The sequence below is a fragment of the Oncorhynchus masou genome, chromosome 31 (assembly GCF_036934945.1).
Source record: "Oncorhynchus masou masou isolate Uvic2021 chromosome 31, UVic_Omas_1.1, whole genome shotgun sequence".
Lineage (NCBI taxonomy): Eukaryota > Metazoa > Chordata > Actinopteri > Salmoniformes > Salmonidae > Oncorhynchus > Oncorhynchus masou.
Window position 1 is genome coordinate 38,384,044 of NC_088242.1, and position 17,026 is coordinate 38,401,069.

General features: G+C 41.4%; 1 protein-coding gene across 2 annotated transcripts in view; it reads left to right on the plus strand.

The window, feature by feature from the left end:
• The window catches only part of LOC135523921 (cadherin-related family member 1-like), a 223,499-nt gene that overhangs the window by 85,085 nt on the left and 121,388 nt on the right, over nucleotides 1-17,026 (plus strand). For both annotated transcript variants that reach the window (XM_064950944.1, XM_064950943.1), the window contains 3 exons: nucleotides 3,755-3,874; nucleotides 7,562-7,705; nucleotides 16,151-16,229. In XM_064950944.1, the coding sequence (XP_064807016.1) occupies nucleotides 3,755-3,874; nucleotides 7,562-7,705; nucleotides 16,151-16,229 (343 nt within the window). The remainder of the gene's footprint in view (nucleotides 1-3,754; nucleotides 3,875-7,561; nucleotides 7,706-16,150; nucleotides 16,230-17,026) is intronic.

Sequence of the window (17,026 nt, forward strand, 5' to 3'; positions counted from 1 at the left end):
CATTACAACCGGACAATCATACTTCATCTCAGGCAAGCTGGAACAGAGGAAGGTCTGTGTCCAATTCGCGCCCGAACGCACATGTATTTTCTCGCAACACCCACTCTTTTTCGTCTCAAAGGATCAAAGTTTGCGGGATTTGCACAATTAAACGCTCTACTGAATGAGGACCTCTAGTGGAAGACATAGAAAGTGTTTCCAGATCCATAGCTGGTTGGGAAGGGTGGGGCGATGACGTCAAAGTTCCCCCAACTTTCTGGATGCCAAAACTAGTTTGGGAGATTGCCTGCCCTGTGAGTTCTGCTATACTTACAGACATAATTCAAACGGCTTTAGAAGCTTTAGAGTGTTTTCTATCCAATAATCATTATTATATGCATATATTAGCAATTTTGGACAGATTTTTTTTCAGTTTACTATGGGCACACAATTCATCCAAAGGGGGCAGTATTATGCCTAACCTTAAGTATTTTTAAGGACTGTGGAGTTTTTCAGGATAAAATAGAAATGGAATGGAGCTAAGCACGGGCAAAATCCTAGAGGAAATCCTAGAGGAAAACCTTTTTCAGTTGGCTTTCCACCAGACACTGGAAGATGAAATCATGTTTCATCAGGACAACCTAAATCACAAGGCCAAATCTACACTGATGTTGCTTACCAAGAAGACAGTAAATGTTCCTGGGTGGATGAGTTACCTTTTTTGACTTAAATCCACTTAAAAATCCTGCACAATCCAGGTGGTAAATCTTTTAGAGATTTACCCAGAAATACTCACAGCTGTAATCGCTGCCAAGGGTGCTTCTACAAAGTATTGACGCAGGGGTGCAAATTAGATGTTTCTGTATGTCATTTTCAATACATTTGCAAACAATTCTAAAAACCTGTTTTCACTTTGTCATTATGGGGTATTGAATACAGGCTGTAACACAACAAAATGTGCAACAAGTCAAAAGGTATGAAAACTTTCTGAAGGAACTGTATCACTTTGTATTCAGGACTAAAATATAATTGATAGTAATTTAGTGCATTGTTTCAAATGCATGTTTTGGAATATTTGTATTCTGTACAGGCTTCTTTCTTTTCACTGTCATTTCGGTTACTATTGTGGAGTAACTACAATGTTGTTGATCCATCCTCTGTGTTCTCGTATCACAGCCATTAAACTCTATCACTTTTTTAAAGTCACCATTGGTCCCATAGTGAAATCCCTGAGCAGATTCCTTCCTCTCCATCAACTGAGTTAGGAAAGACACCTGTATATTTGTTGTGACTGGGTGTATTGATACACCATCTAAAGTGTAATTAATAACTTCACCATACTCAAAGAGATATTCAATGTCTGCTTTTTTAGTTTAACCCATCTACCAACAGGTGCCCTTCTTTGCAAGGTTGTGGTTGAATCTGTGTTTGAAATTCACTGCTCAACTGATGGACCTTACAGATAATTGTATGTGTGGAGTACAGAGAAGATCTAGTCATAAAAAATTATCTTCAACACTATTATTGCACATAGAGGGAATCCATGCAACTTATTATGTGACTTGTTAAGCACATTTGTACTTATTTAGGTTTGCCATAAAAAAGGGATTGAATACTTTTTGACTCAAGACATTTCAGATTTAAATTTTTAACTAATTTGTAAAAATGTCTACTTTTTTCCAATTTCACATTATGGGTATTGTGTGTGGGCCAGTAACAAGCATCTCAATTTAAAACATTTTAAATTCTGACTCTAACACAACAAAGCATGGATAAAGTCAAGTGAATGCTTTCTGAAGGCATTGTAGGGAAAATGGACTAGGCAACAGGATATATAATAAGTAGTATAAACAGCATATGTGATGAGTTAAAATAGTTTATGCAAATATGCAAATGGAGGGCATTTGGCTAACTATTTAGCAGTCTCATGTCTTTGGGATAGAAGCTGTTCAGGGTCCTGGTTGGTTGCAGATTTCATGCATCGGTACCGCTTGACGTGCGGTAGCAGAGAGAACAGTCTGACTTGGGTGGCTGGAGTCTTTGACAATTTTAGGGCCTTCTTCTGACACCGCATGGTATAGATGTCCTGGATGGCAGGGAGCCTCGTCCTCAGTGACGTACTGGGCCGTACACACTACCCTGTGTAGCGCCTTGTGGTCGGATGCCAAGCAGTTGCTACACCAAGCGGTGATGCAACCAGTCAAGATGCTCTCAATGGTGCAGCTGTAGAACTTTTTGAGGATCTGAGGGCCCTTCCCTCTTGAGAGGGAAGAGGCGTTGTCGTGCATTCTTCACAACTGTATTGGTATTTGCGGACCATGTTAATTCCTTAGTGATGTGGACACCGAGGAACAGCAAGCTTTCAACCCGCTCCACTTCAGCCCTGTCAATGTGTAAGGGGGCATGTTTTGTCTTGCTGACGTTTAGGAGAGGTTGTTGTCTCATTGTCGTCACTGATCAGGCCTACCCCAGTCGTGTCGTCAACCAACTTGATGATGGTGTTGGAGTCGTGCACGGCCACGCAGTCGTGGGTAAAAACAGGGAGTACAGGAGGGGACTAAACACACACCCCTGAGGGGCCCCTATGTTGAGGGTCAGCGTGGAGGATTTGTTGTTGCCTACCCTTACCGCCTGGGGGTGGCCAGTCAGGAAGTCCAGGATCCAAATGTAGAGGGAGGTCCTGAGCTTCGTGATGAGCTTGGAAGGTACTATGGTGTTGATCGCTGAGCTGTAGTCAATGAACAGCATTTTCACATAGGTGTTCTTCTTGTCCAGGTGGGAGAGGGCAGTGTGGAGTGCAAAATAGATTGAATCATCTGTGGATCTGTTTGGGTGATATACACATTGAAGTGGGTTCAGGGTTTCTGTGATGCCTGGTGCTCTCATGCATGGTTCAGTATTGCTTGCCTCGAAGCAAGCATAGAAGTCATTTAGATTGTCTGGTAGGCTTGTGTCACTGGGCAGCTGGCTGCTGGATTTCCCTTTAAAATTTGTGATATTTTTCAAGCCCTGCCACATCCGATGAGTGTCAGAGATGGCGTAGTAGGATTCAATCTTAGCCCTGCATTGAAGCTTTGCCTGTTTGATGGTTCGTCAGAGGGCGTAGTGGGATTTCTTATAAGCGTCCGGATTATTGTCCCACTTCTTGAATGGCAGCTCTAGCCTTTAGCTCAGTGTGGATGTTGCTTGTAATCCATTGCTTCTGCAACATATTCTAGTCTGTGCTAGCAGAACAGTCCTGCGTGTGTGTGTGTGTGTGTGTGTGTGTGTGTTTACACGCACGTGTACTTGTCTGTATGCGCACAAGAGTATGTAGTTATTGGGCTCATCAGCCGGGGGATTAAATCACATTAATTCATTTAAATCAATCTGTATTGGTGGCTTAGAGGGTTGCTTTGGGGAATGTTGGTGTGCACCTTGTGTGGGGACGTGCTATTAGGAGCAGAGCATAGCTGGACATTGATGCAAAGCACATCTGGACACACCAGCTTTTTACCTGCCTGCCCCTATTCAGGGCGTATGGCCTCTTTATATCCAAACATAGATAGGCATATTTTGTATTCACTCTATGTCCAAATTCCCATGGTCCTTTGAGGGGTAGTTATGTATTTATCTGATTACTGGCATGATATGTCTGCTCACATTTACCTTAGTGAGCGGTGATGGTGGGGTTTCAGGATGGAGAGGCTTCAGGATTGAAAAGCTCTTTGCTATTTGACCTCATCTGTGTGTGTTTAAGCTTTTAATATGATGCCTTTTCTTTCTGCCATGACAGACTAATGGTCAATCCAGTAAGTTTGCCATAGACCGACACAGTGGTGTGCTGAGGATCAAGCCCGGGGAGATGCTGGACTATGAGAGGTCGACAACACACTTCATCACAGTGGTGGCCAAGGTAATGGTCATTGCCTACCACTGATAACACTGATAACCCTACAGTATATCATGCATTGGCAAACAACATGCTCACTCTTTATCACCTTATTATAAGGAATGGGGTACTGAATCCTCATGATATAGGATATACATGAAGATAATGAAAAATAAATAGCACATCACTCAACAAAAATAATTTCACTGTGGATAAATCTAGTGTTGTGTCTTTTGTTGTCGTTAATGTGATGACATGCCATTTATTGAATAATTAACTATGTTTATAATTACATGATTAAATTCATCATATAATCCTTAACTCAGAAACCTGGGACACCACGGGAAAAGTTGAGTTACCGTTTCCCAAATTAACTCAAAGAATATCAGAATATATCGATTTCATAGCAGTCACTAATGAATGAATTTCCTCATCCGTCTCATTCAGAACGTTGCATAATCTGCACAAACCCAGATCTCACTAATCATTCCATACCAAATTGAGTTGATTATTTATTTACTAACCAGCTAAATGATAAAATTAGATACACATACACAAACGGTCTAGGTTATTGGTTACAACTTAATACAATGGCAACAGGTACGTAGCGGACCAACACAATATGACAGGTGTTACACAAGATGGAGTTTTACAGAAAGCGAGAGAAAGAGCAAGCGAGAAATTCAACAATTGGATACATTTGTAAACTATGCTTAGTTTTAGCCCTTGCCAGAACTGCCACTCTTACGAGTAAAAAGTGTAACGCATGTATTTAAGTATTGAAGGTCTCCGTTGGGTATCTTTTCGTGGGCCGAGTTCCGCTTAGTGGGATAGGTTTGGCTGACGCCCTGGCCGACGCCCTGGTTTGGCAGACGCCTTGTTCTTTCGTCTTCAGGTGTAAATCTCTGATTGTCCACACAATGTCATAATGTTCTTAGTTGTCTGTTTCCTTGCACTCGTTCTGTGAGTGGGCTTCTGTGGGGGCTAATCAGCCGTGTCGACACTCCCAGCATGGGTAGGAGGGCCGTGTAGACAACTGGTGGCTTGAGAAGAATAACCGGGTGGTCCTGCTTGAATTTACCTTCATGGATAGTGTAATCAACCGTAGCGTTGATTGTTAAGAGATTCCTTTGACCTCTTCAACTTCATGGTGCGTTTTGGGGCCACGACTACTCGTAGACCTCCTCTGAAGTGCGTGGTCAAATTAGTCTGATATGTAAATTCTTAACTCAAATGTTTTATAGACCAAAGTGCAAATTTCGCACTACTACATTTCTGCATGCGCCATTTCTGAAAAGTTGGCGCACGTACAAACATATCGAGATTCATAAACTTGCCGCAAGCCATACATACAGTGGGGAGAACAAGTATTTGATACACTGCCGATTTTGCAGGTTTTCCTACTTACAAAGCATGTAAAGGTCTGTAATTATTTATCATAGGTACACTTCAACTGTGAGAGATGGAATCTAAAACAAAAATCCAGAAAATCACATTGTATGATTTTATAATAATTAATTTGCATTTTATTGCATGACATAAGTATTTGATACATCAGAAAAGCAGAACTTAATATTTGGTACAGAAATCTTTGTTTGCAATTACAGAGATCATACGTTTCCTGTAGTTCTTGACCAGGTTGCACACACTGCAGCAGGGATTTTGGCCCACTCCTCCATAAAGACCTTTTATACCTTTATTTAACTAGGCAAGTCAGTTAAGAACAAAATCTTATTATCAATGACAGCCTAGGAACAGTGGGTTAACTGCCTTGTTCAGGGGAAGAACAACAGATTTGTACCTTGTCAGCTCAGGGATTTGAACTTGCAACCTTCCGGTTATTAGTCCAACGCTCTAACCACTAGGCTACCCTGCCGCCCCGATCTCCAGACCCTTCAGATTTCGGGGCTGTCGCTGGGCAATACGGAGTTTCAGCTCCCTCTAAAGATTTTCTTTTGGGTTCAGGTCTGGAGACTGGCTAGGCCACTCCAGGACCTTGAGATGCTTCTTACGGAGCCACTCCTTAGTTGCCCTGGCTGTGTGTTTCGGGTCGTTGTCATGCTGGAATACCCAACCATGACCCATCTTCAATGCTCTTACTGAGGGAAGGAGGTTGTTGGCCAAGATCTCGCAATACATGACCCCATCCATCCTCCCCTCAATACGGTGCAGTCGTCCTGTCCCCTTTGCAGAAAAGCATCCCCAAAGAATGATGTTTCCACCTCCATGTTTCACGGTTGGGATGGTGTTCTTGGGCTAGTGGAGTTTAGACCAAAAAGCTCTATTTTTGTCTCATCAGACCACATGACCTTCTCCCATTCCTCCTCCAGATCATCCAGATGGTCATTGGCAAACTTCAGACGGGCCTGGACATGCACTGGCTTGAGCAGGGGGACCTTGGGTGCGCTGCAGGATTTTAATCCATGACGGCGTAGTGTGTTACTAATGGTTTTATTTGAGACTGTGGTCCCAGCTCTCTTCAGGTCATTGACCAGGTCCTGCCAGGTAGTTCTGGGCTGATCCCTCACCTTTCTCATGATCATTGATGCCCCATGAGGTGAGATCTTGCATGGCGCCCCAGACCGAGAGTGATTGACTGTCATCTTGAACTTCTTCCATTTTCTAATAATTGCACCTATTGTCCTGTAGCCCATCCCAGCCTTGTGCAGGTCTACAATTTACAACTTACACAGCTCCTTGGTCTTGGCCATTGTGGAGACGTTGGAGTCTGTTTGATTGAGTGTGTGGACTGTCTTTTATACAGGTAACGAGTTCAAACAGGTGCAGTTAATACAGGTAATGAGTGGAGAACAGGAGTGCTTCTTAAAGAAAAACCAACAGGTCTTTGAGAGCCGGAATTCTTACTGGTTGGTAGGTGATCAAATACTTATGTCATGCAAGAAAATGCAAATAAATTACTATAAAATCATACAATGTGATTTTCTGGATTTTTGTTTTAGATTCCATCTCTCACAGTTGAAGTCTACCTATGACAAAAAATGACAGACCTCTACATGCTTTGTAAGTAGGAACACCTGCAAAATTGGCAGTGTATCAAATACTTGTTCTCTTCACTGTACGCATGTTTCCCGTTATCAATATCCTGTTTGACAATAACGCCCTTTATTTACTGAATCATTTGAAACTATTGCCATCAAGCCATGGCATGCAAAAGACAAATTGTTGTTCAATATTTAGTTAATCAATAGGTAAACAGATTTATTTGTCCTGTCCTGGTATACGCTCAGAGATTAAATAGGCAATGATGTCGCGCTCCTATCGCATAGAATTACTGTACCCTACACATACTGTGAAATATTTTATGTAAGCCACGGTCTATTTACTGTATTGGCAGAATCTTTAGCAGTAATTTATATTGTATCTGGAAAGAGAAAACAATAGCAAACTGTCATGGACCTTTCAGCAGAATGTTTGAATTCAACAATGTTTTCCATCGAATTTTCCCCCAACGTAAATATGATGGACTGGCTGCGAATTCCGAAACATTGTAGGGCACACACTTCCAGCAGCAGTATGATCCACCTTGTTATCTCTACTGTTGATTGTGCTGTTATCTCGTGTCAAATCCTTCTTGAAGGATGTATTTTATCTAAATGAAGGCAAACTTGGGCCACACAGCCATGTCTGATCTTTTAAATTAAATTGCATAAAATAAGGATGTATAATATGGGATATTTGATTCTGTAACAGGATGGTGGTGGGAATTACAATGGGAAAGAACAGGTGATGTCATCCTCGGCCACCTTGACAATCAATGTGATTGACACCCAGGACACGCCCCCTAGCTTTGTCGGGACACCATATTTCGGATACGTTTATGAAGTGTCCGTACCAGTAAGTACAAACATGCACAGCTCTCAAGATATCACACTAACATGACACACACACATGAAGAACACCGTACAATTGTATAACACTTCAACAAAAATATAACCATGTCATTAGATTTAGTCTAATTTAGGCTAATTTCAGGATTTTTAGTGTATCCCGCTGACAGGAATAAACATCTCTCCGGTAAAAAGAAGGGCGGTGGTGTATGTTTCATGATTAACGACTCATGGTGTAAATGTAACAACATACAGGAACTCAAGTCCTTTTGTTCACCTGACCTAGACTTCCTCACAATCAAGTGCCGACCGTATTATCTCCTAAGAGAACTCTCCTCGGTTATCGTCACAACCGTGTATATCCCCCAGCAAGGGGATAACAAGACGGCCATCAAGAAACTTCACTGGACTTTATGCAAACTGGAAACCATATTTCCCGAGGCTACATTTATTGTAACTGTTTTTTAACTTCATATGGCTGCAGGGGCAGTATTGAGTATCTTGGATGAAAAGGTGCCCATTGTAAACAGCCAGGTCCTCAGTCTCAGTTCCTAATATATGCATATTATTATTAGTATTGGATAGAAAACACTCTAAAGTTTCCAAAACTGTCAAAAATATTGTCTGTGAGTATAACAGAACTGCATGTTCCATAGCCTCCCTTTGCTGGATTTAAAGGGATATGAACCAGATTCCTTTTCCTATCGCTTCCTCAAGGTATCAACAGTCTTCAGACATAGTTTCAGGCTTTTATTTTGAAAAATGAGCCAGAACGATAACATCGCGTGAAGTGGTCACATGAGTTTTGCTTGCGCAGCAGAATTTTGATAGCCATTGTTTTCCCCTCTCCTACTGTGAAAGACATTTGTGATTGATATATTATCGATTATATATATTTTTTTAAACCTGAGGATTGATTTCAATATTATCGCTTGCACAGTGCTCCCTTGGGATGTTTAAAGCTTGGGAAATCTTTTTGTATCCAAATCTGGCTTTAAACTTCTTCACAACAGTATCTCGGACCTGCCTGGTGTGTTCCTTGTTCTTCATGATGCTCTCTGCGCTTTTAACGGACCTCTGAGACTATCACAGTGCAGGTGCATTTATACGGAGACTTGATTACACACAGGTGGATTGTATTTATCGTCATTTAGGTCAACATTGGATCATTCAGAGATCCTCACTGAACTTCTAGAGAGAGTTTGCTGCACTGAAAGTAAAGGGGCTGAATAATTTTGCACGCCCAATTTTTAAGTTTTTGATTTGTTAAAGAAGTTTGAAATATCCAATAAATGTCGTTCCACTTCATGATTGTGTCCCACTTGTTGTTGATTCTTCACAAAAAATATGGTTTTATATCTTTATGTTTGAAGCCTGAAATGTGGCAAAAGGTCGCAAAGTTCAAGGGGGCCGAATACATTCGCAAGGCACTGTATGTGGAGGTCTACAAAAAATGTTGAGGTCTTTGTTGATTTCTTTTGATTTGCGCATCATGTCAAGCAAAGAGACACTGAGTTTGAAGGTAGGCCTTGAAATACATCCACAAGTAGACCTCCAATAGACTCAAATTATGTCAATGAGCCTATCAGAAGCTTCTAAAGCTATGACATCATTTTCTGGAATATTCCAAGCTGTTTAAAGGCAGAGTCAATTTAGGATATGTAAACTTCTGACCCACTGGAATTGCGATTTAGTGAAATAATCTGTCTGTTAACAATTTTTGGAAAAATGACTTGTGTTATGCACAAAGTAGATGTCCTAACCTACTTGCCAAAACCATTGTTTGCTAACAAATTTGTGGAGTGGATGAAAACTTCCGACTTCAATTGTATATCAGACCGTGTACGAAGGGTATTTCCCCAAAAACATTTTACTGTTCTAATTATGTTGGTAACCGGTTCAAAATAGAAATAGGCCTATAACTGTTAGGATCAGCTTGATCTCACCCTTTAAATAAAGGACAAACTGTGGCTAACTTCCAAGCAATGGGAACCTCCCCAGAAAGTAGAGAGGTTAAAAAGGTCGGAGATAGGCTTGGCGATGATTGGGGCAGTAACCTTAAAGAAGAAAGGGTTTAAACCATCTGACCCAGATGTTTTTTTGGGGTCAAGTTTCAGGAGCTCCTTTACCACCTTGGACTCAGGGACTGCCTGCAGGGAGAAACTTTGTAGCGGGGAAGGGGAAAAAGAGGGAGAAGCATCAGGGATAGTTGTATTAGAAGAGGTGGGAGATTAGGAAATGTTTGACGAGCAAGGAGGCATGGCTAAGTCAAAATGGAATCCTGACATAATGAAGTGGTGATTAAAGAGCACATCCATGTGCTTCTTGTCATTAACAGCCACATCATCAACATTAAGGGACATGGGCAGTTGTGAGGAGGAAGGTTTATTCTCCAGGTTTTTAACCGTTTTCCAGAACTTCTTGGGGTTAGACCCACAGGGAGAGAACTGCTCCTGAAAGTAACTAACTTTAGCCTTCCGGATTGCCTGAGTGCACCTATTTCTCATTTGCCTGAACGAGAGTCAGTCAGCCTGAGTATGCTGTCATAAATGTTGGCACTGAGGTGCAGTGCCTTAGACCACTGCGTCACTCTGGAAAAATGTGTTACCATCGCACCAAACAGCGCTGGTGACACCACTAAGCTGGCAGGCTGGCTAACATCTTGCTGCCTGGCCTGCACATCTCATTGTGGAGTTAGAAGAGTTAGAGCCTTGTATATGTTGATAGATAAGATGAGAGCACCCCTTCAGCTTGGGTGGAGTCTGTCACTTCTCAGCAGGCCTGAGAGCAGTTTGAAATCCTGCTCAACACAGAGCTCCACGTCCTTTCCAACCAATCCACTAAAAATGCTCCAAATTCGCTCCATTAAATTTTTGTTTAAAATCACCATTTATACAACAACCATCTAGCTTCGTGACTAAATGGACCTACCAAAGCAAATCATATGATTTGAATGAAAAGTATTTTAATAAACAACATGAAAAGGTGACTGTAGGAAGTAAACATCATATAAACACACTAAGTAGGAAACAGCCAGGTAGCCTAAGAAGGAAGGAAAATACATTATTTATGCTATATTATTAATCTATTATTTCAATTATTTCAAGGCTATAGCCTACAAATAAATACACTAAGAAGCATTTGCAAGTAGGCTCGCAGGAACATTAGGTGCTCGTCATTTCGTTACACTCATTAAAATCTGTTACCATGTGTATGTGAACAATAACGTGTGATTTGATTTGATTTTGTTGTATTATCTTGTTTTGGTCTATACATTGTGATATAGGCTGTGACTTAGGCTCAGTCTACAGTGCCTCTGAATACATTTTTAGAAACACGGGTTTGGCTTCAGTCTGGCTTCAGGCTCATGCGATGGTGCCTGGAGAGCAGGCCAGCAGCGGTGAATACTGTCTCTGCGCTTGCAGAGCCACTGGGGTTGCTAAAAACTCTTCTGGCCACTTGCCAGGCGGGGCAGGGATGAGGCGTTGTCTTTCCAAAAGGTGATAACGTCCTCGTCTGTGTTTCTTCTCATGGCCGTCCTTTTGCAACTAGAGAGGATCGCTAAAGAGGACCACTGCTGTTGAATGAAGTAGAAACCGAACATGCAAGCTCTTTTGGGCACTTAATTCTGCTCAGGGCAGGGTTATGTGCTGCGGGTGCTACTGGTATGGCAGATGCACCTACCGGAGGTGCGTTGATAGCCCCGGTTTCCTTTACAATGAGGTCGAGTATCTCTCCAACTGGTTATGCACGAGTTCATCCCTTATCACCTACTCAGTTTTAAACCTGGGGTTTCAGGACTATGGCTATGACAAGATGTTTATCATTATAGTATCGCCTGTACCGAGTGGAGATGCAATCTGATAGTGTTTCTGCAAAAGCAGCAATGTCTACGGGTTGAGACATGCTAGTCAACAATTTCTTTATTTCCGACATGGCAGGGAGAATCATGCTCAGGTTCCCCAACTCTTTTCTGTATATTAGGTCAGCTTGTGGTGTCAGTACCTCCACCAGGACCTGTAGCCGACGCTCTTCGTTTAGGATGAGTTTTTGCATCATCAAAGGTAGACTTCAGTTTGTTTTGCCTCAATGGGTCTCTTTGAAACATCTTTAACACAGACTCAATCATGTGTAATTGACTGTTCCATCTTGTCATGCAGGATGTTGTGGGATGCACTCCCAGTCTTTCATTTTCCTATGTGTTCAATGTACTCTTCCTAACACTTTTGACAAGTTTCCCCACTTTCTGGATCAGTCCACTAACCCCATCTTGCATGTTAGTGTCATCCTTTATTGCGAGCTGAAGCATTTGAATTGGGCACCGGAAATGAAGATTTGACTCTGTGAGGTACAGGTTTGCCATCATGTCCACATTGTTGGCTATATGGTCAGTTTGGAACAGTCAGACTAAAGGTGGTTCGGCCTCCACCTTCATGTTGGATGCCTCATCTTCCTCCTGTCCGGCATCATTGGTCTCCTCAAAACCAAGTAGGTTGAAGGTCTTGATCATCTTGCTTGTGCTGTCAGTCACCACTCGTATTACCTGTCGCTGCACGTTTCAGTTCCTCACTACACTTTCATATTTTTGGTAAATGTGTGGTGTCCTTGTGCTCAGAGCTTAGCCACGCCTTGTGGCCTTTATATCTCCCATCAATGATACTGGCAACAATCCCCAGAAAACTGTGTCCCCTTCTGCTAGTTTAAATGTCAGTTGACACCTCAAAACAATCACCTAGTTGCAATAGGTCTCTCAGCTTGGCTTTCATTTCATGGAGGGAACGGAGCATGAGGGTGTCTCAGACTGTAGCAAGTAGCCTGGTTGAGCTGCACTTGCAAAGTGCCGCATCCCTTCCCGCACTTCCTTAATTAGGGGCTCATAGTCCAAGTTAACCATTTTAAAGAAAGCCTGGGGTTTTATGTGCAGAAAAGTAATCTTGAAATGTGTATTTCTCCTGCAACATTTGTTGCTGGTGTGTCTCCTCTACAAAAACATAAACTCACATACAGAAGCTCCTGATAGGCTAACTGACATTTGAGTCATCATTTGAGACAATCGGAGGTGTACCTGTGGATGTATTTCAAAGCCTACCTTCAAACTCAGAGCCTCTTTGCTTGACATCATGGGAAAATCAAAAGAAATCAGTCAAGACCTCAGAAAAAAATTGTAGACCTCCATAATTCTGGTTAATCCTTGGGAGAAATTTCCAAACGCCTGAAGGTACCACGTTTATCTGTACAAACAATAGTACTGTCATGATGTGGCCCTTTCTGGGTATAGATCGTGGCTTCCCCCTCTCTCTCACTCTCTCCCACACCCAGGTTGTGTTTTCTCATGTCGTAAATTCATGGCGGAGACTCTCTCCCCATGGCCATGCAGTATATAAAGAGAGAGTTTCAGAGTAGAACAACTGATCTTCTACTACATCACAGAATTTGAGAACTGAACAATATCCATGTTTTGGAGAATGTGTAAACGGTCGGTGGAGAAGCCAGCTAAGATCCAGTCCATTTTCTTTCATGTTTGTGACCTCATGAAAGAACTCTGTTTATCCAGATGCCTCCATTATGATGTCTGCATCTGGTTATTGTATAAAATGAATGAGTAAATATGAAACTATATAAAATATATATAATATATATAAATATAAAATATAAATATGAAACGCTGTGCAGACTGGTAGGTATTGTCCGAGCTAAGGCTGGCTGGTGACCGAGATAAAGGTGAAGACCGCAAGCTGTGGCTAACAAAGACTAGTAACTAGTTATCTGGCTAGCTCCTGACAGAGATTCCAGTTATGATAAATAAAATAGCATAGCGGATCCGTACTACATTGGGTGAGGCGGGTTGCAGGAATGTGTATTTAGTTCATAGGTAGAAAGTGAGAATGAGATATATACAGAAAAAAACCTGGCTATTTACACGGGATAAGACAAAGACAAACACACATGTCTGACTGCTACGCCATCTTGGGATACGATGAAGCATGGGGTGGCAAAATCATGCTGTGTGGATGTTTTTCAGCGGCAGGGACTGGAGACTAGTTGGGATCGAGGGAAAGATGAACAGAGCAAAATACAGAGAGATCCTTGATGAAAACCTGCTCCTGAATGCTTGGGACCTCCGACTGGGGCAAAGGCTCACCTTAAAACAGGACGACGACCCTAAGCAAACAGCCAAGACGACGCAGGAGTGGCTTCGGGACAAGTCTCTGAATGTCCTTGAGTGGCCCAGACAGACCCCAGACATGAATCTGATTGAAAATCTCTGGAGAGACCTGAAAATAGCTGTGAAGCGACACTCCCCATCCAACCTGACAAAGCTTGAGAGGATCTGCCGAGAAGAATGGGAGAAACTCCCCAATTACTGCTGTGCCAAGCTTGTAGCGTCATACCAAAGAAGACTCGAGGCTGTAATCACATCCAAAAGTGCTTCAACAAAGCTCTTAGTAAAGGGTCTGAATATGTAATGTAAATGTGTAGACTGTGGGTTTGCATACAGTAAACAGGCAATAACTGGAGGCTAGGATGTTAGGCTACAGCTAGCAGGCTTCAGGCTATAGGCCAGCATAGCAACATTAGCACAACCTTTCGCAGCTAGTGGCTTGGCATGCAATGGCTAACATGCTAATAAGTGAACAGCAGCCAGCTTGGTAGAGCTTGGTATCTGATGCCATTAGCAACATTTTACAGAGCTAATAAAATAATGTAGCTAGTTATAAGTTATTATTTGTAGGCAAAATGTGACAGAAAAAGTTTGTGCAGGTTCTCTTCATACCTGACCTGGGGAAACACTGGGGGAGTGCTTGGGCACTCATCAAAGTTTGTCCGGCTCATCGATCTAATCCTTGCCTTACATTAACATAGCATGCCTCAAATGTAAATTGTCCACCACAGTGAAAAAGGCTACTTCTATGTGAAGTAATGAGGAGGCGGAACACACCTCATTTCAAAATGTTGTTTGAAAATAATTAGAAATTGACAAGTTAGATAATATAGATAGATAATGAGCTGGAAGCATGCCTTGGTTTGAAGGCAGCGCGAGTTAACTGTCGTGTTGCGTAACAATCACATTTTAGAACAGTGAGCATATTCTGACATCACACCCATAAAAAAATCATGCTGGGGAGACCGTTAGAGATATTTGGAACTCGAGCGTGAAAAGTAGGGGTATGCCGCCATGGCAATACTCGTATTCGTAATCGTACCCATAAATTGACAGTTGATAGTCGGATTGGATGATACTCGTGATACTCGTGTTTTAATATGCGTAAGTACTGTAGATGTTGGCAAAACACCTCCCTGCATATTCTCACACTCACTGCAAAAAAGCTGCAGATTAGGATTGCAAGGAGGGGTGTGTGTGTGTCCTCAACATGCAGCGGGCAGCCTAGTTTGCTGTCAGTCAGTCAATGCCCATCAGCATTTCATATTTTTTCACAACTCTTGTCTCGCTAGTTAGATATTATGCACATTGATAGCTTGATAGCAAAGATCCTCTCCATGTGATACATCCTGGTATCAGGCAGCAGCAATCTAAAAGATTAGAAAACTGATCAGGTGAATTCATGAAGCAAGTGGGGGAGTGATTTCTACTTATTGCACATTGGAAAAGTCCAGAAATTCCTTTATGTTGATGTATTCTTTCAAATCCAAACAGTTTCCCATGTTGATTTAAATGACATCAGTTGGAAATGTTTGTTGTTGTTGAAATTGCATGGAAATGTTGTTTCAACCCGTTTGTAACCAGTCGGTTCTCTCTCTGCAGTATCTTAGTAGCCCATGCTGTGTTTTTGCGGTAGACTGCTCCAGGGGTATATTCACTACAAACCAAATGGAAGCAAACGGAATGAAACAGGGCACCTGCATTTGTCCAAAATAAACTAGTTGTTGCTTTAAAATGTTTTATGTTTGAAGTATAAGGTTTACATGGTAAAACATTTTGCAACTTTATGCTACGGTCTTTGTATAATGAATCTCCTTATTATCAGCAAGAAACAGCCTAAACGACAAGTGTAATTGTAAACACTGTGTGATGTTGCATGTGTTACATTCAACTATTGAACTACTGTATCATTAAAACTATATTTCTGTTTTTGATGTTGATGGGAATTCATAAACTAAGATTGTATTCATTCAACGCCTCATAATATGGACGATAGAAAATACAGTAGATTTTGGTATATATTGCGCAACTGGTAACATGTAGACTGAACAACAAAATTATATTTTATAGTATTCATATATATTTTTCTCTATTTCTTACGTATACATCTTCATTGTAGTCCAACAATCAAACTGCTACCGTCCATGTAGCTATAGGAGAGAAATATTCCAGCTGTATTTATCCTGAATGCCTCTAATGCCTCAAAGCTGATTACCAATCCTGTTTTACTGGTAATTACATAGATTTGTTTCATAGCTCAGACTATTCTAATAGCACTTCTGTCCACAGGGTTCGGAAATATTCACAGTTTTTGCCAAAGATGGAGACCTAGGAATGCCCAAACCAATTCATTATTCCCTTGAGAATGGTAAGCATCAACAGTTATCCAGTAGGCTTTTATGGAGTAATCTCTGTATACATTGTTTATTTACATTGATTTACCATGATATGTGCTCATTTAATTTGATATAACGTACCAAAAGCCTGTTGTGTGTCTGAACTCCTTTACATACCCTTCGTGTGGTCTGCTTCTAAGATGTAAACACATGAAATCATGATCTGCTGTCAGTGTGTTAAGAGGAGCTAACGTCAGCTCCCTAGGAATGAAATGAGACTGTTTCCGAGTGCACTTGAAATATGCATCATGCAATATGAATTGTTTTGATCTTATGAAGAGGTAACTCCGTTGACCAATTTATTGAAAGCTTAAGCAATGTTACAGATGACTAGACTAGCCAGCAAATATTGTAAACGTCAATGTGCCTGCTCAGGAAGCTGGTGTTTCATTAGCCATCTCTCTGTCAGTGAATTCAAGTTTGAATCATGTTTTTGCATGAATGTGTCTTTTCAAATAACTAGCTGCAGGCTTAAATAAACATTAATTTATTAATTTGCATAGAAACCTAAAGAAAAGCTTGTAGATAGAAAGATATGGGTGTGTCATGTATGCTATAATGGAGGTTTAAAAATGACAGCTGCATAATATATGCTTATTAACAGATACATGTGGCATTGCCTACACAAAGGATTCCTGGCAATAAAATCTTTAAAAACAGCTGTACAATGTGCTCTGGAATAAGATAACCAGAGTTTTATTTCTAATCCAGATGAGTTCTTGAATAGCAGCTGCAAAATTCCATGATGGTATTGTTGGATGCATGTAGG